This window comes from Siphateles boraxobius, unplaced genomic scaffold, assembly GCF_051911475.1.
Source record: "Siphateles boraxobius isolate OS27281-9 unplaced genomic scaffold, OSU_SipBor_1 12, whole genome shotgun sequence".
NCBI classification, from domain to species: Eukaryota; Metazoa; Chordata; class Actinopteri; order Cypriniformes; family Leuciscidae; genus Siphateles; species Siphateles boraxobius.
Window position 1 is genome coordinate 17,651,136 of NW_027508722.1, and position 23,027 is coordinate 17,674,162.

Genomic DNA, 23,027 nt, shown 5'->3' on the forward strand with positions numbered 1-23,027 from the left:
TCCTCTCTCTCCAGTCTCTTTAACTCTTTCTCTGCCATTGACACGAATTTCCGGTGTTATGCCGAATTTCGGCTCCTTGCCAAATTATTACCTCCCTTGTTGAAGTCAGTACTTGATTGCCTAATCCTAACCCCTCCCCTAATCCTAACCCCTCCCCCACAACTAATTCTAAACCTACCAATACTGGGGGGATCAGAATTCTGATTGATTTATTGCACGTTACGTGTAAACACAGCCATTACTCATTAAAAGAATAGGGACAACCCTTTTAGACCATGCGCCTGGCACTCTGACCATTTTTCCCGTCATTAAATTAGCAAAAGTGGATTAGGACACGCCCTAAGTGCACTTGCATTGTAGAATAGGGCCCACTAACACAGGTGAACGGAAGAAGCAGAAACAAGAGATAAAAATGCATATGTAAAATAACGCAATCATCAATATTAAACAGCATATAAATCAAAACTGCTTAATGTTATATGAAATGTCGACCCAGGACGATCTATGACTGAGCAAGGGGTCTTGATGGACTCGATCTACTCTATGTTTTGATCATTGTTCTGAATCCGATCCAGACGTAGCCTGACAAAAAACACGATTTTTGCTCAAATTTTCTTAATGAAACTTACCCACATTCAAGTATAAAAAAGAATGTATTAAGCTAGAATAAAGTGGATTTTTATGTTTAAAAGCAGAGGGTCTGTTCTTTCTTTTGATATGTTGCATGCTCAGATATTCATACAACAACATATTCTGGGGGTCATGATACTTGTGAATATGATCCAAAATGGTGGGGGCAACTTTTTTCAAAAATGCTGGCGGGGAAAGAGTTAATATAGGTTATAATTTTTTTCTTTGTTTTGACGTATTGAACATTTGTGATAATGAACTTGAACCGTTAGAAATACAAGGAACACAAAGAAGGTCACATTGGACAACAGTGAATAAGTTACAATATCATTTACAGTATTGACTATACCTCTCAGAAGTAGTAGAAAACCCTTTGACACAAATAATCACAACAATTGATGGTTGCAACAATTCCACATTTAGTAAATATTTCAAGCATTTTAGATTTTGTTAGTAATAATATTCTTTTAAGCAAGTCTGTACATTAGCTATGGTACCAGATGCTTTTCTGAGCAACAAAGTTATTAAATAACACAGATATAGCATAAAAGATTAGATAGAACACCTTTTTGTTTAAAATATAACAGATGAGATGCATAACTAAAAATAATACAGGCTTCGTGATCTGACACAATCTCAACGTAATCCACTCAAGAGTCTCATACCTTTCAATATATAAATTAAATCTCGTGGAATCCTCACACTTGAAAATCCAATCACTGAATGATTTACACACACCTTTCTCCTTTCTCACATCTGCTGTGTGTCAGTATCTCTCACTCATACTGACTGAATTTCAGCCACACACATACCTAAAAAAAAAATCATCTAGGGACATTTTGCATAGACAATTTTAGCAAGTCAGTTAATCAGACAAACGAAACATACAAGGCCTTTGTTGTAAAAACTCATTAAAGGTATATTTCACCCAAAATGAAAATTCTGACATCATTTACTCACATTCTTGTCGTTCCAAACCCGCATGACACAAAAGTAGATATTTTAAGATACGGCGCAGTGTTTTTTAATGGCAACCAAAACTATTTGATTACCAACATTCTTCAAAATATCTTCTTTTGTGTTCCACAGACAAAAGAAATGAATTGAGGTTTGGAACAAAATGAGTTTGATTAAATGAAGTCAGATTTTTCATTTTTGGGCGAATCAGCAAGGAGAATCTATTCCTTTCATGGCCTCCTTCATCTCATCTATCTCTCTCTCACAGTCCTCACACGTATCCGGTCTGCATCCCCCAACCAGTACCAAGGTGGGCACATCTTCTTCTTGCACCATTCTCATGCTCCCATTGGATGCCCACACAGAGTCCATCATCCCATTCGGGCACTGTAACAGGCCACTGACGGAGTAGAGCCCGCCCCCTGGGACCACCTCATCGTAGGATGGAGCATGGGTTGTAGCGCGGGCCTCTTCTAATCGAAGTCTCTGGCGGTGATGCATCTCAATGACTGTTTTGGTGTAAGAATTAAGGGTCATAACCGCAGCACCCATGCAGCAGCTGAAAGACACCCATGCCAACCTTGGAGTTGAGAAGTGAGAGAAAGGACCATGCAAAAGAAAGAGGGAGATTAACAAACAACTAGACAGGATTTACAGGTTTATGTCAACAATCAGTGAACTATTTCTCAAAAATATCTTAATAATAATCTTAATAATTGTTTGACATTTAAGTGGCATTTAACATCATGAACATACCAGGGCACAACATGTCTTCTATATACTGTATGTATATCATAGTTTTGATGTTCCATATTTTTAATATAGGCTATGAAAACTTATTTTATATTATATTTGACATCTGGCCAAGGGGAAGCGAAAAAATCTTTACAAATATTATATTATATATTTGTATATTTACATCATGTTGCTATTATTTGGATATTTTTAAATAAATGGTGATGATTAAATGATGACTGAATTTTCTAAAGCTTTGTTAAAGTGATAGAATCATATGAAACGTTGAAAGCAGCACAAAAAAATCACACAGAACAGAATGAATGCTTTGTGTCAAGTCAGAAAAATGCATCTAATGAATGTGATGGTTTTGAATTAATTTCACTGATTAAATACATAGAAGCAACCTTTTAATTCCATGTATTCAATATTCCATGAACTGAGAAAAAATCCTAAACATTTGCATGTTTCTAAAGTTCATTCCTGACCTGGACCTGCTTCGGCTATTTTTTTTTTTTTTTATTGCTGCAAATTGTAAACTACATTACCGCACAGTATATCCAAATTTATATCTGTCCCACAGTGTAGTACACTCAAATAAAGCAATATATACTACATAAATAGCAAATCTTGACTGCTTGATTGCTTGCATCCTTGCAAAACATAAACTATATTAGGGCGATCACCCAGCTCTAATCTGCTAAATGCAACTAAAAGGCATGAAAATACTAAAGATATGATAAACATTAAAATCATTATTTTCTGTAAAGCTGCTTTGAAACAATATATATTGTGAAAAGCGCTATACAAATAAATTTGATTTGACTATACTTAAAGTTCCAGCTACACTTTTGATCGGATATCAATGATATTGTGTAAACATGCAATTGTACTCACGCAAATGACCAACCGTAGTCCCAGGTCTGAGGTCTCCAGTCTTTGGGCCCCACAATCACAGTCAGCTGAAATACGGTGGTGTACATCATATGAGCCACCATCCCTAACAGTCCTGAAAGATATAACTAGAGGGAATTAGGACAATATAAGATGCCTGGTATCTAGACTATGTAATGCAAATGATCACAATATAATTATTTTAACAATAATTACCAAAGACTGCAATACCCAAATGTACCACAAGAGAGAAGCAATCTCTTACCTGAGAGCACAGTGCACATGGCTGCAAAAGCATTGATTTTGAGCGCATGCATTTCTTTATGAGCACACAACACTTCCACCCACATGAGTAGAAACCCCATCCCCAACAAACTGATGTACATGAACTCAGCAATCATTGACAACCACAGAACACCTGCAGCAGGCACAGAGGAACACATGCATGGTACACTTATATAAGAATATACTGTACAAATAGAGAGAGACTTGATTGACATTCTGCATAATATATATATATATATATATATATATATATATATATATATATATATATATATATATATATATATATATATATTAACACGCACACGCACTGCACTCTCACCATGAGTCTCTCCAGGAGTAAGATCTAAGAACCGGCGACATCGTTCTCCTGTAATGTAGCAGAATGAACAAGAATATCAATGAAATGGTACAATTTTACAATTTCTTTGAAAACTGGTTACCAAACTCAAGACATTAAACTCCCATCAAAATACACATTTTTCATTTCATTTTGATTAACATTCCATGTTATGATAATGGTAATGAAATCCACTTACACCAGTCTACATTATTGTGGAACATGAACCAACTGGTCTACATTATTTTGTATGTAATACTTCATCACCATTCATTTTCAGATACTGTTTCTATGGTCCCATGTTCCACTTTTCCAGACCATGTTTTTAGATTTGTCCTGACATTGACATGGCCCTTGTTAAGAATATAAAAAAGCGGGTTGAATTTTTTTTTGAACATTAGATAGCCTGTTACAAGTGATTGTTTTTTGTCAAGATTTTGCTAAATGCCATCAAGGTCCTGAAATTAGTATTAAAGTTATTTTTAAAAAAAAATTAATTTACCCTCATCTCGCTCAAAACCCCTATGACTTTCTTTCTTTCATAAAATACTTGGCAGAATGTTTATGCAGCTCTTCCATAAACTCATGCAGTATTGCAAGTCTTCTAAAGATTTGAAAAAGAAAATAATGCATTGCTGCATCTCTGAAATCTTGTATACATTTGCATGTGTACAAACATTGCACAAATTCTGAATTCAGTTTCATTGTACCGGAAAGAACAGTATGAAAGTGCAGCCTAACATCTCCTTTTGTGGTCCATAAACATAATGACATTGTGGCTTGACGGTGAGAAGATAATTTTAGGGTGAGAGAATTTCCATTTTGGGGTGAACTATCCCTTTGATGTCTCTCAATGAGACTTTTTCTTACCATCAGCATGTTTTTCACAAGACTCCCAAAATCCTGTGTGGAAATATCTGAAGGTGTACTTGTCTTCTCCCGTCTCCCAAATGTAGTGAACTGCATTGGCCAATTGTCTTTGACGAATCCTGGCTAGTTCCTCCCTTCTCTTTGGTGGTAAAGTGCCCCGTGGATCTGGGGTGGGGCTTTCTGAAAAGAAAAAAAAGACAACCAATTAGCCTGTTCGTAACCTAAATAAGTGGAGTGTACATGCACTGTAACTTTTCATTGCTCATATCACTCCGCTTGTCTGTGTTCCAGAATCCAGACAGTCTGTCAGTCATAGTGGAGATTCATTGACTCTTTCTACAGACTGCATTATTTCACCAGTAGGTGGCGACCATCTTTATAAACAGTGTTGGGGCTAACGCATTACAAATAAATTGAGTTACGTAATCAGATTACTTTTTAAAAGTAACTAGTTAAGTAATGCATTACTTTTAAATTTACAACAAAATATCTCGGTTACTTTTTCAAATACGTAACGCAAGTTACTTCCCATTTACTGTCCCATTGTTGAGAGAAATCAGGACTAATGTGCAGAGGTGTTGTGTGCGCTATGTAAACATGATAGTTATTGTAGTTCTAGATTAAATGTGAGCATGTGTTTACTCATCGCACTCGCATAAAGACAGATACAGTATTCCTCTAAATGAATAAAAAACAGCGAAATGCAAACTGCGAATATCACGCAAACAAGCGATAAATAAATGTGTAAAAAAACACAAATATATTTTATGTATTTAATTTCACTTTATAAACCAGTGTCTTTGCTGCTGACCTTCCATGATACAACTGAATTAAGATAAACATCACATTTGTGTTTAATTTTGTTTTTATTGCTGAAATGAGTGTTGAACTAACCTCTCCTGCATCCTATTCTTCTGCAGCCCAGAATTGCAGCACAGTCGAAAAGTTTGCCCTACTGTACATCCACCAAATATGTATTTCCTTCATCCTGAGGCTTATTCATTTCACTCTTGGTGCGAAAGGGCTTTTACATTAGCCAAAAATAGAATTTAGTTTTTTTTCAACACTGTTTATGAATGAGTCATTGAATCATTCACTCAACCGATTCATTCAAAACACTGGCTTATTCATTCAGGAACAAAAACACTACTGTTGCTTGGAGATGCGCAAAGATTAATTTACTTTCATTTAATTTGGGACTATTTATGTTGATGGGTCAAATAGGCAGAACAATATTGTCTCTAAAAAGTAAATAACTCAATCATAACTTCTTGTAATATCACACTCTCAATTGTTATGTCGGTCTGAATATCAGCACGATTGTGATTTATCACACCGGTAAAATCAAACCAGAAGATTAAGGTGCATGTGATATATCATACCTGTAGTGTAAGGCTCACTATTGTTCTGGCCGCAGTTCTTCATCTTGACAGGTGAAAGGCAGAGAGGTTTGACCACCTTGTGCGTTCCTTCACACCAGTAAGACGTACAGAAAGCCAGGACAGATAAAGCAAGGGCAAGGGAGGTCAGGAAAAGAGAGAGCAGGGAGCGAGAACGCCTGGACATGTGGTCCAACATGCTACCCAGACGTAAGGAAGAGAAGGGCAAACAGGGATGCCTGTGTCCACTCACAAAAAAAAATCTTTTGGGATGAGAATGAAATAGAGAAAATTATATAAAGCAGAGATGAGAAAGAGATCACTGTGACAGATGGTAGGATATACTACATAAGGATGTATAAGGATGAAGATGTGGATTTATTAAAGGAGAGGGTCAGACAAAGAAAGAAAAACATATGTCCAAGGCTTATACATTTAAACTTTGTTCTTGGCAGATGTTTATTAACCAAAGCAACAAATGAAAAAATAATTGAATAGTTCTAAAAGACAGACAGTTTACATAAACTACACAGACACATTACTTACTACTTTAGCACTATGTGTTAATATGGTTTGGCATTCGTATATCATTATTATATGGATTGTGTTAGCTTAAAGATTTGTTGATATTTTTATATGAAGTAATTTACTTTATTATTATTTTCTATCACCAAATTCTGTAACGCAAATCACTTCATGTCATAAAATTTCTTGATTAGAATTTTTAAAATATTAAAATATTTTTTATATTAGTGATCTGTTATGTTGCTTTGAAAACCAAAGGAAAATAAATGTACTAATTACTTCTTCCAATATCAATCATATACAGTTCTTCTCATAGGTTTATACCCCTTGCAGAATATGTAAGATGTTAATAATTATAATAAAATAAGATCATAAAAATTGCATGCACTGTTGCAAATTAGAGATGTATATAGTCTGCAAGACAAAATAATCACTTAATCTACACAAATGAACCAGTTCAAAAGTTTACATACCTTGAATCTTAATACTGTGCGTTGTTACCTGGATGATCAACAATTTTATGTGTTGATCGTTTTTCATGAGTTGTTGTTAGGAGCAGTTAAACTGCCCAATGTCCTAGTGTTATTTTATTGAGATACTACTTTTATTATTTTTTATATATTATGATGGGTTTTTTTTTTCATTTTCATCTCATTTAAAGTTTTGTTTAATTAAGTCATTTTTATAAATTTGTATTTCATTTTTATTTTTTTAGTTCTTTGATTTCCATTACACGAGAGTAGATGTTAAAACTTCATGCTGATTTGTACTCGGCTTTCGCCAAGATAATCACCAACTAAGACGTAGTTTTACAGTAACCTATGCTTCTCCATCCATTCTTTCCATCTGGTGACGTGAATCTTCTGTCTGGTGTTAATACAGTGTATTGCGCGTCAGCACACACAACGGCTGCAACCACAGTGCGGTCCCCCCATAACAACCCTCTGGATTGAGCGGAGTAGGGAACATCTCTAGGGTCTTCAAGTGGGCACCTTCCGTCCTCAGTGTTTCGTCGACTAGCCCACGACACCTCAAGAGGTCTCGACAGAGCAGAGTCCCAGAGTCACCCCCCTCCGTCCCCCACTCAACTCAGCCCAGCTTACTGACCTCTACTTCCCTCTTGCTGCTGAGACCTAACCACAATCTCACAATCTCTCCGCAACCCAACCATACGCGCCAACCCGTTTGACTAAGGCTGTCGAGCCCCACTGGTGCGTTAATATGCAGTTTCAGAGGCAACGGTTCCGTATGGCATACCATCTACCGCAAAACACAATATCTGCCCAACCACCCGTCATTCACGCAATATATACAGGAACGTAATGACTGTAAATACTATACAACCTATACAAATAAACCAACAGTTGCTGCTGAGACCTAACCACAATCTCACAATCTCTCCGCAACCCAACCATACGCGCCAACCCGTTTGACTAAGGCTGTCGAGCCCCACTGGTGCGTTAATATGCAGTTTCAGTGGCAACGGTTCCGTATGGCATACCACCTACCGCAAAACACAATATCTGCCCAACCACCCGTCATTCACGCAATATACACAGGAACGTAATGACTGTAAATACTATACAACCTATACAAATAAACCAACAGACCTTTCAAGTTTTCAAGAATTCTACGAAACCGTAGCATGGCGGCCTGTACACAGCCAGCTAGAATCTTTCCGTCTCAACCACAGCCAGTTGCTGCTCCTTTCTGCTGCTTCAGATAAGTTCTTTACTGTGCGACGCAACTCTTGGCCACTGAATCCGACGTCTCTGAGGAACCGGGTTGTAGAGTGTGCCACAAAACCACGACAACCCACTTCCACTGGATAAACCTGGACTCTCCATCCTCGCTGTTCTGCTTCAGTGGCCAGATGAGCATACCGCAGTTTCTTCCTCTCATATGCCTCATCTACCGCATCCTCCCATGGCACTGTTAACTCTATCAGTTGAACAATGCGTGCTGATCCAGACCACAAAACAATATCTGGTCGTAGGTTAGTGGTGGCAATCTCAGGTGGAAAAGTAAGCCGTTGATCAAGATCAACCAGCATCTTCCAGTCCCTAGCAGCTTCCAGTTGTCCTGGGCGAGAATTGGTGTTAGCACCTTTTCTTGGTGGTTGCTCGCCTGGGCGGAGGAATATTGTCTTCTGCGTGTAATGTTTTGCTAGAACAGGCGGCAATTTATTGGTCATACTACGCTTGCCTTCCAATGTTAAAGCCAAACATCGCAATACTTGGTCATGGCGCCAAGTAAACCGACCCTGGCTAAGAGCCACCTTACATCCTGTCAAAATGTGCCTTAATGTGGCAGGTGTTGAACACAAAGGACAAGATGGATCCTCTCCTACCCAGAGGTTTAGGTTCTGCGGTGATGGGAGAACATCATATGTTGACCTAATAAGGAAACTGATCCTACTCTCTTCCATTGACCAAAGGTCTTGCCAGCCCATTTTGCGTTGTTCCACACTCTCCCATCTCATCCACTCTCCCTGCTTGTCCTGGGAAATGGCCTTTATACATCTCATCCTCTCCTCCTGCTTTCGCACCTCGTTGACTACCAGCTTCCTCCTTAAACTTAAACTAAATGAAAATGAGAAATATTGCAGCTAGATGAGATAAAATAAGTTTATTTTTATATTTTATTTTATTTCAGTTGTTTGCAACATGTTTTTTTTAATGGTTTTAGTTTTAGTTTCAGTTATCATGCACTGTTCTTCAGAAAAATCAAATTATTTTGTTTTCTAGCATCTTCTGCTTTTCTAACTCTTTCCAGCAGAGACTGTATGATTTTGAGATCCATTTTTCTTTCACACTGAGGACAATTTAGGACTATTACAACTAACTATTACCAAAGCTACAAACATTCACTGATGTTCAAGGCGGCACCATGATGTATTAGGAACCTATAGGGTGTACATTTGTCTAATTTAGTTTCAAGATCATTTCTTTTAGTACTTCACTTCAGTACCGCACTTTTGGAGTATCACATATTGAATAAAAAATAATACAAAATAATCCAATTCAAAAAGTTTACACCCCCTGCACCATCTTGAACATCAGTGACTGTTTGCAACGTTTGTAATAGTTGTGTAGTTCCTCAGTTGTTCCTCAGTGTGAAAAGATGGATCTCAAAATCACAGTAACTGTTGGAAAGGGTTCAAATATGCAGAAGAATGTGCAGGACCTGAAGAACAGTGGGAAGTTTAACTGCTGGTTATGTTAATTCAGAACAGTACTAAAAAAAAAACATGCAATTTTGCAAGGGGTATGTAAATTTAAGAGCAGAACTGTAATTTAAAGGTAAAACATGTTTATGAAATGCAGAATAAATGATACGGAACTATTACTGATATTCCCTAACGCATCATCCAGCCTAGCACTGTATGGGATTAAAAATAAGAAAAGGAAAGAGAGGGAATTCAAAGGATTACGTTTGAAGTTACGTGATGAAATTATTAGTTAAGCTCTTGCATTAAGTCTAACTTTACTTGTAATCCTCTAATAATCTGTTTTAATCTGTTTGGGCTTTGTAGGTGTGCATGTTTTTTTAAAAATGCTTTTAAGGATTCCTATGCATTATTTTTATCCTCAAACTCACATTAAAATTGAGCTATATGATTATGTAAAATAAAAACTATATTTTAATATATCTGAATAAACCTGACTACATTATAGATTACATCAACAAAACTCATTTTCAAAAGTCATATCAACTGAAAACAGTTCTTTAAGGCAACATTTGCACATTTTCACTTTTTACAGAAAAACAGATCCTAAATGTAATTTTATTTGAATGTGTTTGTAAGCGATACGAAAGAAATGATGTGTGCTAATCGATAGAAATGCTTGAATCATTCATTTATTGTTGAAGAGTAGTACCAGATGTATCTGAGGTATCGAGAATTAAAGGTAGCTATATTTCACAAGAAAATCAACATTATTCTGCATTTAAAAAGCTGATTTTTACCTGTGCACATTAATCGTCTTACATCATGTCCATCGTAATAATTCCCCCCTGTTTCGATCCGTTAATTTTCATCTTTTTCTTCCTTCTGTGCAGTTGTTAAACACAGAAGGTCTTGTCTCTTTGGTTCGGCATGCGGTTTCCCTCTTTACCCTTCTGCGATTATTTCTGCTTTTCCCCTTTTCTGGTAAAATCCTGCCCAAATCTCCTCCTTTTCCTGCCTTTCCTTGGAAATTGGTGTCACACTCTACCAAGAGCATCCATAATCCCTCTTCAGTCCATCTGTTAACGCCATCTCCATCTTTCTATCCTGTCTTCTTTTATATCACTCCATCCCACCCTTTTTAAACAACCCTCTGTCCCACCTGTTCTTCACACCCCTCTGTGTCTCCACCGGCCCTTACATGTGACCTGTTCTGTCCTGGGGCATTACCCACCCCTCCTGTAAAAAGTAATCACTGTGTACTACTGAGAATCACATATTGTCCTTGTCCCTGTAAATCACTTCAACACGAGCTTAAATATAAAAAACATTCATCAGAATTTGTTGCTAAAGGTATTTGGTGTTCTTATGATTTCCACCTATTCCTCCCACCTCCACTGCGCTTTAAAAAAAGTCCCACGAGATGATGCATTGTTTTATAATATTATTTACACTTTATTATTTACAAAAAAACGAGACATGAAAAATGTATAAGACATAAAAACACTGATGATGCGTATGGGATGTTTTTGTTACTGTATGTGTATAGATGTATAAATGAAAGTCGGAAACGGGGGGGAAAAAGAGAGCTGCACGGTCATCCCCAGGCCTGGGACTTGCAGTAATGGAGAACTAGTTTCCCATCACTTCCAAAACACTGTAAAACAGAGTAGAAGAACAAGGTTTACCTATTAAATCAGAGAAACACATTGTTCCTTCACAGAAATCCCCACCAAATATGTATTAGCCTATTATATTCATTATACAGTATTACACACAAAAAAATAGACACTTGTGTATAGAGGATTGTTATGAGTATCAAGTCTTCTGAATCATGCCGATTTTGTCAGCAAAACAATGCTACATGTATGTAGTAATGACAGTAAATTATGCATAATTTCATCCAACTAAACCAAACCCTGCTTTTAATCCTAGCCCTATAGTAAGTACATGTTAATTGATATTCTTCAATACTTATTAAATGTATAATTACACTGTGATTAAAATGCAAACCAAATGGCCATCTGAAATGATTTAAGTCTACTTTCAATTTCCTTAAAAAGCCAGATGAGGGCAGAGTAGCATTTGGCAAAACACATACACACACACACACACACGCACACTCACACTCACACACACGCACGCACGCACGCACGCACGCACTTACGCACACACACACGCACACACACACACACAAAAACATACCTCAAAAACATACCTCAAAAAGCACACCCACTTCTTGGTCTGGTGATGGAGCAAATGACTGATTGACATAAATGAACTGGTGGAAGAGCAGAAAAATAAAGATAAAGCATTCAGTACAGAAGAGCAATAAGAAAAAACTAGCTCATCTCATAATTCTTTTTTCTGTTTGAGTTCATGAGTAAAATTACTTTGATTGGGTTGGTTAATAAATACAATTATTTATTAGAAAAATCACATAAATTATACATACATACAAACATACATACACTATATATACAGTATATATATATATATATATATATATATATATATATATATATATATATATATATATATATATATATATATATATATAAAATAAAGATAAAGCATTCAGGACAGAAGTGCAATAAGAAAAAACTACTTAATCTCATAATTATATATATATATATATATATATATATATATATATATATATATATATATATATATATATATATATATATATGTATATATAATATTCATTAATAAAAAGGTTGATACAAATGTATTCATTAAATATATTTATGACAACAGATATTTAACTTGACAAAATGTATTGTCCAGGAATGTATCTAAAGCAGTGGTTCTCAACCGAGGGCCAGGGCCCAATAGCACAGTGAATGCCAGCCCTGGTCCTGCACAGCACTGCACAGTTTAGAAAAAGACACTTGAAGGTAAGCCTGCAACTTTAGTCAAAAAAAAAAAAAAAAAAAAGCGATACGCAGAAAAGGAGACAAGAGGCCTTTTTTAATGGATGTCAATGAGAGAGGCTTCACTACGCTGAATAAACCGCTTTTGTGAGGAAATATCTTATTTCATGAATCGACAGCCTGCTAATCTTCAACGTGTTTTAGATCAAACAATACTTTTGTTGGTAACCGTATGATTTTACTATAATAGAAATGTCATTTTACAAGAGAAGGCAGAGTAGGGAATGTCACGACAAGTAGGACTCATAATACGGCTTTACCACCAGCAGATGTGTAGTGGTATTTAATAATTGTTGTGTTGTGTGATATTGAGTGATGTTGTATATTGTCTTAAGAAAATAAACAAAACATTTTTGTGGGTACAGTGTAATATCATATATTTATAAATCCCTTTCCAATTGATTATTAAATTGTTTAATTAAGATGTATACAAAGTTTCCATGACAGAGTTTAATATAGGCTAAATGTTTTCATTACTACAAGATGCCAGTTTGCTAAATTTCAAATGATTATAAATCAGAAAGCACAAACTATGCAAAAGCGGCAGCCCTTCCGACGCACTCAAGTGTCCGAATTCACTGACTCGTTTTTATTCACTCCCTCAAGTGAAATATATTAATGGAGTAATGTAGGGAATAGTGAATGAGGAGGCGATTTCAAACACAGCCCATCTCTGATTTAGACGTCTCCCTAATCAAACACACCTGATTCAACTTATCAGCTCATTAGTAAAGACACCAAGGGTGCGTCTCAATCAGCTCCCTAGCTCGTCAATCAGTATATCGTGTACACAAATCCAGCCGCTGGTAAGGACCCTGGTTCACTACACATTGGTACAGTGATTACTCAATTTCCGGCAAAATTACTACATACAACGTCAAAGTACAACATTGTAGAATGTTCCAATCTTGCAACATTTCAGCTGAATATTAATAATAAAAGCTAACTAGGTGTGTTCACTACCTGTCTAGCAATGTGCGTTTATGCTGATAAATAAATAACAAACAGGTTGTCTTTTCAAATCTTCGATCGCGTGTCATTATATTTATTGAGTTGGCTTGTGCATTTTATGCTTCAGAAATTTGACGAATTTTCCAGTAAGGGAGCATAGTGCGCATCGATGCTTCCTGGTTTTTGCGGTGTATTGTGGGATTTTTAGGGAGAGAACGTTTCAGGATTTCGTGATTGAGACAGGCCTTATAATGGCCGTCAAATATTGTGTTGGACAATGGGAAGTTGCTCAAAAAAGTTAAGCCCAATGATAACTCCCAGGAAATGGCATGGCATTTTCAAGACCTGTTCCCTTGCACCAGTCTCAAGGCCCGAGCATACTTCATTTTCCAAGTTCCGTGTCCGCACAGCTTTCAAATGTACACTAACTCAACCAGATGAGCGCAGACGGGCACGTTTGACACAATTGCTTTTCCAGACTCACAGGATATCATAGGGCAGCACTGAGTCGTGTAATTTACAGGATGTTCACTCAGAGGGATAGAAGAAGAAAAGTAGATTACATGCAAGAGTTAAATAAGAACCAAAAAAAAGATAACAACGGAGAATGATATAATGCTTTGTATACTGTTTTTGGAACAGCATATTGTTTTGTATCGCTCTGTACAACAACTGTACAATATATGCACAGTTGCGTATTGCCACCTACTGGACTCTTCTGTCTCAAAATTCACCTTGCGCATGCGCTGTTGTACGCTGACCCTCCTGATGGCGAAAATTATGATGTCTCAATATGATTATCTTTAAGAAGCTTTCAAACTGGGAAAAATTAGTGGTTGTGTTCTTTTGTTGGTGGCACAGTGGTCTGGCAGAGGAGGGTGAGCCCACTCTGCCTTACACAGCTTGAAGCGAGTTGGTCATGGTGGGGTGAATAACATACCAATTGTTCACTAGGCTCCAGTTTGAGAAATCGTGAGATGAACTGAGCGAGTGACTGTACGGTCCTCCCTTTCTCCACGGACCATTTTTTGGTCTTCATGATGGGCGTATCACCGACAGCCTTTAACAGCACATCAACTGAAAGATAAAATGAGAATAAAATAATTCACAACATATTCAGACAAGCTGAAAATAATTAGAGATTGCTCTTTTAACAGTGTACATAAGCGTGTTACGAAACACAAAAATGTACTCTTAAAACAAACAAACACACAGTCCAACTTTACATTAAGTGTCATTAATTACTAGCAACTTTTACATGTATTATTTCGGTTTATTGTGTACATACATGTTTTACATTGAACTTATATTTAAAAAAAGACCATGCATGTAATTACGGCTGTAAATTTTTAATTACATCTTTAATTAAACCGTTGACAGTTTCCTTATCTCTTAATCCACCCTTAAACAAAACCAGACCATCAAACCTGTACCAAACCTTCCCCTGCCTCAATAGAAGCAAAAGTGTTTTGCAATACAACATAAAAAACAATGAGTACATTGTACCTAAAAAGTTTTTTTATGGAAGTATGCAAGACATACATAGTAGCTAAAGGCACCTAATATAAATTAACACCCAATAAAATTAACTGTATTTTTTTACAAAGGCCAGCTAATTACTGTTTGATGTCAAACTACTTTGTTTATTAAATTTAAAGCAGGTTAAGTAAAAATGTATAAGTTATATTAAAATGTATGAGTATATTACTCTGTTAATCAATAATGATGCTAAAGGCTCTGAAATAAAACATTATATAATAAACACATTAATACGGTACGATATGGCCATAGGCTCCACAAAGGGGTTCCCAACGTCACAACAAATTGTGATTATAATACTCTGTATTATCTTGTCACCTGTTGTTGAATGATTCTACAATAATGTTTTAGGCCATTCGGTTAATTAAAACAGCGATTATGCCTAATTTTCTTTAAAAAAATACAACTCTTACAAACACTTTCATGGTAAAGAAGCACATGCCTGCTTGGCCAGACATTGGCTGCCTACATACAAACGGGAAGTTCATTGGCTGGCAGAGCTATCGATCTTTGCGAAATCACGGAAGTAGCTCGCTGATGACCAGCCGAAATAAACACTGCAGCAGCGTTTAGCAATGAATTTATAACAGTTTCTCAGGTCATGTATATAACTCATACTCTTTTTCTTCTCATCCGATAATCCAGTGTGTTCAGTGACAGTTTGTTGTATCGAAGGTTCATCTTTTTGATTTTCTGTAGGAGATTCTGCGTTGTCAGACATCCTCCGACGTACACAACTGGCAGCAACACTATAAGACTGCGCATGCGTGCTGAGCTGAGCTGAATTTTCAAATTAGAAGTCTCTGAGGGCGTTCTATTTTTAAATGGGCTACCATATAAAGCACAATTTATTTAGTTAATAATTAGCTTCAATACAGTTTAGTAAATAAAATTCGCTTTAATTTAGTGCCAGTAGATTATAAGAAACCGTATATGCTAATCCAACCACTGGATGGCAACATTTTCATAAGAATGGTTACATAAGATAAGAACTTCTGGAAAGCTTTTTGTTAGTGTGTAGTGACAAGTGATGAATATATATAATTTATGCGTGGTGGTATTAAAGAGATCTACTGTGTAAGAAGCCTAAACTTCTTGACTTTTTTTCCCTTAACATTTTTGTACTCACAGTACAACACTAAAGGCAAGGCAAGTATTCCATTCAAAAGATAGAGTATTCACAGGGGAGCATATATAAATCCATGTATAAATAGGGCCTACTGTTCAGACTTATTTTGGCATTGTAAAGATAAAAATAGCTGGATTTTGTTTCATTCTTGTAAATGGATATTCTCTAATAAATCCAGTGAACCACTCCCTCAGTAATTCTGGGTTTTATAGGTGACCTTATACACTGGCAACACTTCCAGCCATTCATCATTGTATTCGTAACCCTAGTGATAGTGTGTGACATAAGCTGTGCTAAGAAAGAGGAAGTGATGTGCTGTGATTCATGGCTCAGCTGCAGCATCCTTGAATTCTCTTTCCAAGCAGGATATGTGGGCCACCAAAGCAGAAAGGATGTCAGCCTTTAATCTACAATTAATTTAAAGATCTCAGTTTTCTTAACCCATGCCATTATATTTGAGGCATGAAAGGAATCTAAACTCTCAACAAAATTAAAACTTTGCTGAAAAACCTGTTGTATAACCTTCTGTCCTCTGATTGATAATTCACACTTTTGTTAGCAAGTAAAATGCATTTTAGTATTGTAAATATGTATCCCTTTATCTTACCTATACGTTTGCTGTGAAATCTTAGACCACTGTAAAAAAAAGTAAACTTAACAAGTAAAATAATAATTAATAATTAAAAACAAACAAACAAAAAACTATATATATATATATATAGTATATAATAAAAACTATATATATATATACTATACTACCTATATAAAACTATATATATTTTTTTTCTCTTGTTTTTTTATGAATGTATCATATTTTAAAAAAACAGGCTTTTGAGGAACATTTATTTGTACATCTCTCCATAACATTGCATTATATATTTTGCCTCCCAGAGCTTTGATCATAAAACAAAGCATTTAAATATCATCTTTTTTTAGACATATTATTGGGATATATGGAGTGATGACTGATATTTATATGAATTTTATGTAAGTAGTCTGTTATACTCATTGATTTACATTAAAATCAAAATGTCATCTTAATCTTTGGCCATATAAAAACTCCATATTCTGATGGTCTCCATCTTCTCAGTATATCATTTGCGGCATAGGATATAGTACTGAGAATATGGAGATCCATCATCAGAATATGATACACGCCATAAAACCCCGATGCATCAAATATGATACAAAATGTATGTAATTTATATATAAAATGTATAATTTATAGGCTATATAAAATTTATAAATGCCTATTTTTTAATTTTGTCTTAAGTTTGAATAAACTGTTCCATTCTCACAAATATTTCTATTATTTCATGTCACACTGTTAGCTCAAAGAAATCAAACTTTTTCATTATGGATTTGTCCTTCGATTATAATATTGATGGTGAAAGTGATAGGCCCATACATGGAGATACAAAAACAAAACATGGCATTAGAACAGGTTCTGCTTGGACAAGCTCTGTTCAAAATGTTGACAGACTGGATTCCAAAATGTGTTTTCATTGTGATTCACCCATGGCAATAAACTCAAACACGCAATGTACTAACAGGCCTACACAAGGGTATAACAATATCTCTTATATTTAAAATAGTCTCCTCACTTCTAAAAAAAAGAAAAAAGTTAATCACTTTTTTAGATGACCAATTTCCTTGTTCAACTTTTCATTTTTCACTTGTTCAATCAACCCTAACAATTCCCACTTTTACTCCTGATTCTACACTTGAGTGAGGTTTAAAATTTAAAAAGAAAACTCAAGTGAAATCATTCTGAAAAGAAAACAATGCCTAGACAGCGCTGCTTCAGTCAGTATCGGCTACTTTCATTCACTATTACCCTATGACTATTACAGCTGTTGCCAAAGCGCTCCCATGTAAAACATCACGTCACTTCCTTGCCCATCCCTAAAGGAAAAAAAAAAGGAAAAAGAAATATCGGAGTGAAGAGCGACGCAAGAAAAGTCTGTAAAAGAAGGAAAGTGATATTTACAGAATCGTTTAATTAAAAGTGGAGCAAATAGATACAATCCCGTTGACAAGCACACGGTGATCAAAGTAAGTCTAATTCCCTCGTTTTGATTCGGTAACTCCGTTGCGCGCGTAACTTTTGGCAGTTACTCCCACTTTAAGAGACTTTGCATTAAACTATAAATACTATTCGATACATACGTTGATTTTTGCTCTATTAACGTTACAGCTTCATTGGACAGGGCGACGCTTTCCTGGGCAACTGGCAGGTCTTCTGCTTAAAATTTTAATAGCACTGGTAAGTTAATTACTTGACTGCAATTAGCCTACTTTATTTCGTTGTTATCGAATGTGTATAAAATGTGTATAAAGGTGTTTTACCTCAGAAAGTACGTTAAACCTAAGATTTATTTTTACTTTATAGCCGCGGTAAATAGATCTGGTAAAGACGACTAGAAGAACTGATACCCTTTCCAGCTGTTGCAGTTGTTTATGAAAGAGTTAGGACCAGTCTATGCTTAGGAAACACATTTCGATAATCCCTCTTTTTTATTATTTATAAATAAGCTTCTCGGAGGATGCAAAAAAATGAATTTTAACAACTAGGCCTAGAAAGATTAACTTTTATTGAATTATAAAAAAAAAATTCTGGGGGGTCATTTTGTAGTAGGCTGTTAGAAACTATCCCTTGGCTTCAAATGTGCTCTATAGGCTCCAGAAACAAGTGACATTTCTGTCTGTCAGTTAATTAATCGAATTAAGTTTTAAAAAGATCCGTGGGCACGTTTATAATGTTTCTCAGACTTTGTGTCTCAACTATAGACTGTAAAAAAAAAAAAAAAAAGAAGGTCTCAACCTCGCGAGAATGCTCGAGGCAAGAATGCATTTATGCACGCTCTTCACATACAAGTCCGAGCTTGGATTTGGCGTCTGCCAACTACTCTTTTTCACTACCTTTACTCAATCATAGCTCTTTTTTGTGGAACGTAATGATTTCATACCTGTTTATTGATAAAATCCGGAAATATACAAATTGAAGAACATGAGTCTTATACTGATAATCTCACCTCACCCAAAACAGCAGTTGAGTCCCACTGAATTGAAACTTCAAGTTTTACAGAGAAAACAGTATGAGGAAAGAAATGTAAGAATGTCAAAAACAAGCAACATTATATTATAATTAACTATAATATAATTCATAAAATGATATATAATCTAAAATTATATTTATGATTTTAGGGGATTTAGAAATGTGGATATCAAGCAACATTAAATAATTATAATATAATACCAGCAGATAAGATGTTATTCACTGTAAAAAAAAAAAAACCTTGCTGCCTTAAATTTTTAAGTACAATCAATTTGGTTAAGTCATTTCAACTTAAATGACATTGAACTGACTTAAAAAATGAGTTGAATCTTGTATTACTTATATAAAAAAGTTGAACTTATATTAACTTATTTTGATGAATTAAAGCAATGTAAAAACATATGCTGTCAACTTTTTGATCATAAAATGTTTTACTGCGTAATATTATATTATAGTAATATAGTTATATAGTTAATATAGTATATATGAGATTTAGGAATGTGAATAACTAGCTTGTTTAAATAATAATTAACTATAATATAATATCATACACTGCCTGACTTAGGATTTAAATATGCAAGTGTCTTCCTAGTTCCTACATGGTTGTTTAAGAAATGAAAAGCTACATCAATTAGGGTGTGAAGAACTGTTGCCAAACACATAACATGCTAGAAACATAATAATCACTGCAATAATGATCCAATCATTGACTCTTAAGCAGTTGCCTATTTAAATCTAAACAGCAACTGTTGTTTAAATGTTTTTATTACACCTTTCCCTTCATCTTGCTTTGCAATTTTGTTCCTCAGTTGCTACCATGCCACTCCACAAATCATCTCGAACCCCTCGTCTGGACCCCACCATGATCTCTGCTCCCCTGGGTGATTTCCGTCACACCATGCACATTGGTCGTGGTGGAGACGCTTTTGGTGACACCTCCTTCCTGTCCAGCCATGGCCCCTCTAGTCCTAATCCCAACTCTGTGCAACCAGTCGGGGAAGCCACTGTAGAGACCACAGACATTCAGATGAACCATAATGATGATATTGAATATGCTGAAGAAGATATCGGTCCAAGTGAGCTCCGGCACGCCGATTCAGTTTCCTCCTTTGACCTCGACTTTGATTTAGGGCCTTCGATTTTAGGAGATGTACTGGGAGTGATGGATGGACTGACCATGGGTTTTCACAAAGACAGCGAAGAGGTGTTTAGTCCCAACAAGAGCTCAAGAGATGTGATGATGTCGCCAAGGAGTGCTGCCAATGAGTTGAATGAGAGGATGAGAATGGAAAGCGTGACCAAAGAGGTGAGCCAACAACATGAGCAACTGAACGAGATGAATGGCGTGAAATCAAAAGGGCTCAGGCCTAAAGTGCGATTCAGCGACAAGCGTGATGAGATCATCGGTCGGCAGGAAGCAATTGAGGGGCTAGACGTGGAAGGTGAAGAAGAAATGAGCTTGAGACCAAATAAGGAGATGCAGGAGATTAGTGGGAAAATAGTTTACGACAAAGACCCAAGACAAGAAGAGATGGTTAATCGGAAGGAGGACAACTCTCCAAGCACCTCTTCCTCAATGAGCTCAGAATATGAGGGAGTCTCACCGTTGGATCGGAGGAGAGAAAACCAACATCTTTCAGAAACAGATTCAGAGGAGGAGGGTGTCAATGGAGAACAAGGATACATTTTTGAGGACGAGTTCGATGATGAGATTGGCCTATAAGAGGACATCGCGACCGATTTGAGGACAAGAAATAAGTCATAAGCAGAATTTATGGATCATGATGAACAGGATCATTCTTTAAAAAAAAATCCAAACATGGCGAGTTAATGAAAATTTCCTTCTTGAGGTAATAACTGGACTATTTTGGACTATTAGACTCATTTTCAAGTCCATTTTATGAAAGACAATCTGACGGTTTTGTCTTTTTATTGGATTTTATAAGTACAAATTTTGAGAGTCTCCCAATGCCAGTGTGTCGTCTTAAAGAATAACCCAAGAACAATTTTCTGCCTATATTCCCAAGGTATATAAAACGGTTTAATATTTCCACTTAATAGTTCCGTTATAGGGTACTTTACCTTCTTCAGTTAACTGGATACAGCTTTAATCTTAATGGAGAGTGAATACCTGCAGTACAGACTCTTATTTTAAGCCAAACACCACATTATTGTTTATATTATGGTTATACAGTGCCTTACAGAAGGCACTGAAGATGTTTTCCATCTTTGTCTTGCTTAGTTTCACTGAAAAGCCATGCAGCGAAGAAGCTTTTCTTTTTGTGGGAAGTTGCAAGGATGCTGAATCCATTCACAAATGCTGGAATTTTCTCCTGGGAGTTTTCATTATTACATATGCATACATACATTACATACTCTAAAATGCAATAAGCAATCAGATTGCTTTTTGTTTTTGGAGATGTAGTCTTTTAAAAAGTGTAAAAATGAAATGCACACAATATAGTTACACACTACAAAAGTCTTAAAGCTAAACAAGTGCAAAATGCATAGTTTTTAAACTGTGAATGGAAAAACAAAACTCATATTCTGGTTGATCATGTAGGTTTTGACCAGATTCATAAAGGGAAGCATGAAAAGCTTTAATAGGTTGGGTTTATTTTTTTAAAGCAATTGCTTTTATCTTGCTTTCACATTTGTATGATTTGAATACTATAACGGACAATCAGTAATTATTCTACACTCAAAACCACTCTGCCAATTGAAATAATGTAGATAGACCAAAATGTAATTAAAGTTTTATAAAACTGCCAACTGGCATTTTGTATTCTTTGAATGTGCTGATGGAAGGTAAATGCATTTCTGTAATGCTATTTTTACTGATATATATTTTTTATTTTAAAATCAGGTAAATAAATGTTTTACTATCTTTATCACCCTCCCATTTTATTTTGATAGTATCAGTGTGGGATCATTTTTCCTGATGTTTTTATTTATGTATGTGTTGATGACTTTTCAGAATAATTCTAAATGACATGTTATGGAATTTTTGTAATTCCTGTTCTCCAACTACAAATGCCACAATCATGACCACAGGTCCAGAATTGTTTGTCTTACAGCATCAACCAAGGATCAAAGTAAAAAACTAACAATTGCTGGAAGTGGAGTACTTGAAAAAAATTCTTTAAACAAATTTGTTGAAACTGTAAACAAGCAAGTACTTCATACTTACACTGGAGGGCATCATTTTGTTTTAAAACCATTTCCTCTTTCCATCAAGAATCACTGAATTGATCAGCTATCAGTTTTTATTTCAGCCTTGAGGGTTGCACCTAAAACCTAAATTGTATTTAAAACTTTTTTTTAATTCAAGATTTGCATATAACGTTGTATCTAGTTAGGCTTATCAAATTTCCTTCAGTACTCTAAAAAATGTTTTGTGCAAACCATATAGAAGGAATTGAGGAGTTTTCTAATTTTTTTAATGAAGAAATAAGGACTAACAATTGAAAAGGCTACTATGGCTTTTGAAAATGAACCTTAATAAAAACCTGCAGTCTGCCTTTAGACCGAAACCTCTTCCTGTTATGTCCATTAATTTACCTGTGAAAACAATTCTAAACTTTTTTTTTTACTGAACAGATACCCAAGGAAAAGTGGCTCTTTGGAAAA

At 35.7% G+C, this 23,027-nt stretch overlaps 3 protein-coding genes across 5 annotated transcripts; 1 reads left to right on the top strand and 2 right to left on the bottom strand.

Moving 5' to 3' along the window:
* Positions 1 to 1,025: 1,025 nt before the first annotated feature.
* On the bottom strand, positions 1,026 to 10,913 carry LOC143718666 (germ cell-specific gene 1-like protein). 2 transcript variants are annotated; one of them, XM_077209680.1, is made up of 7 exons: positions 10,585 to 10,913; positions 6,094 to 6,434; positions 4,712 to 4,891; positions 3,824 to 3,871; positions 3,482 to 3,634; positions 3,220 to 3,331; positions 1,026 to 2,167 (listed from the first exon to the last, which is right to left on the bottom strand). In XM_077209680.1, exons 2-7 carry the CDS (start codon positions 6,287 to 6,289, stop codon positions 1,795 to 1,797), a joined length of 1,062 nt encoding a protein of 353 aa, XP_077065795.1. In that variant the 5' UTR covers positions 6,290 to 6,434; positions 10,585 to 10,913; the 3' UTR covers positions 1,026 to 1,794. The 2 variants fall into 2 exon arrangements, with proteins under 2 accessions (XP_077065795.1, XP_077065796.1); XM_077209681.1 differs by lacking the exons at positions 3,482 to 3,634; positions 10,585 to 10,913 and having other exon boundaries at positions 6,094 to 6,411.
* A 302-nt stretch (positions 10,914 to 11,215) lies between these two features.
* atg12 (ATG12 autophagy related 12 homolog (S. cerevisiae)) lies at positions 11,216 to 15,968 on the bottom strand. Its single transcript, XM_077209684.1, has 4 exons — positions 15,829 to 15,968; positions 14,612 to 14,748; positions 12,003 to 12,065; positions 11,216 to 11,441 (listed from the first exon to the last, which is right to left on the bottom strand). The coding sequence occupies exons 1-4, from the start codon at positions 15,929 to 15,931 to the stop codon at positions 11,382 to 11,384; spliced, it is 363 nt and encodes a 120-aa protein (XP_077065799.1). The 5' UTR covers positions 15,932 to 15,968; the 3' UTR covers positions 11,216 to 11,381.
* A 2,232-nt stretch (positions 15,969 to 18,200) lies between these two features.
* Positions 18,201 to 22,288, top strand: cdc42ep5 (CDC42 effector protein (Rho GTPase binding) 5). 2 transcript variants are annotated; one of them, XM_077209686.1, is made up of 3 exons: positions 18,201 to 18,394; positions 18,537 to 18,605; positions 20,207 to 22,288. In XM_077209686.1, exon 3 carries the CDS (start codon positions 20,215 to 20,217, stop codon positions 21,118 to 21,120), a length of 906 nt encoding a protein of 301 aa, XP_077065801.1. In that variant the 5' UTR covers positions 18,201 to 18,394; positions 18,537 to 18,605; positions 20,207 to 20,214; the 3' UTR covers positions 21,121 to 22,288. The 2 variants fall into 2 exon arrangements, with proteins under 2 accessions (XP_077065801.1, XP_077065802.1); XM_077209687.1 differs by lacking the exon at positions 18,537 to 18,605 and having other exon boundaries at positions 18,241 to 18,394.
* The last annotated feature ends 739 nt before the right edge of the window (positions 22,289 to 23,027 follow it).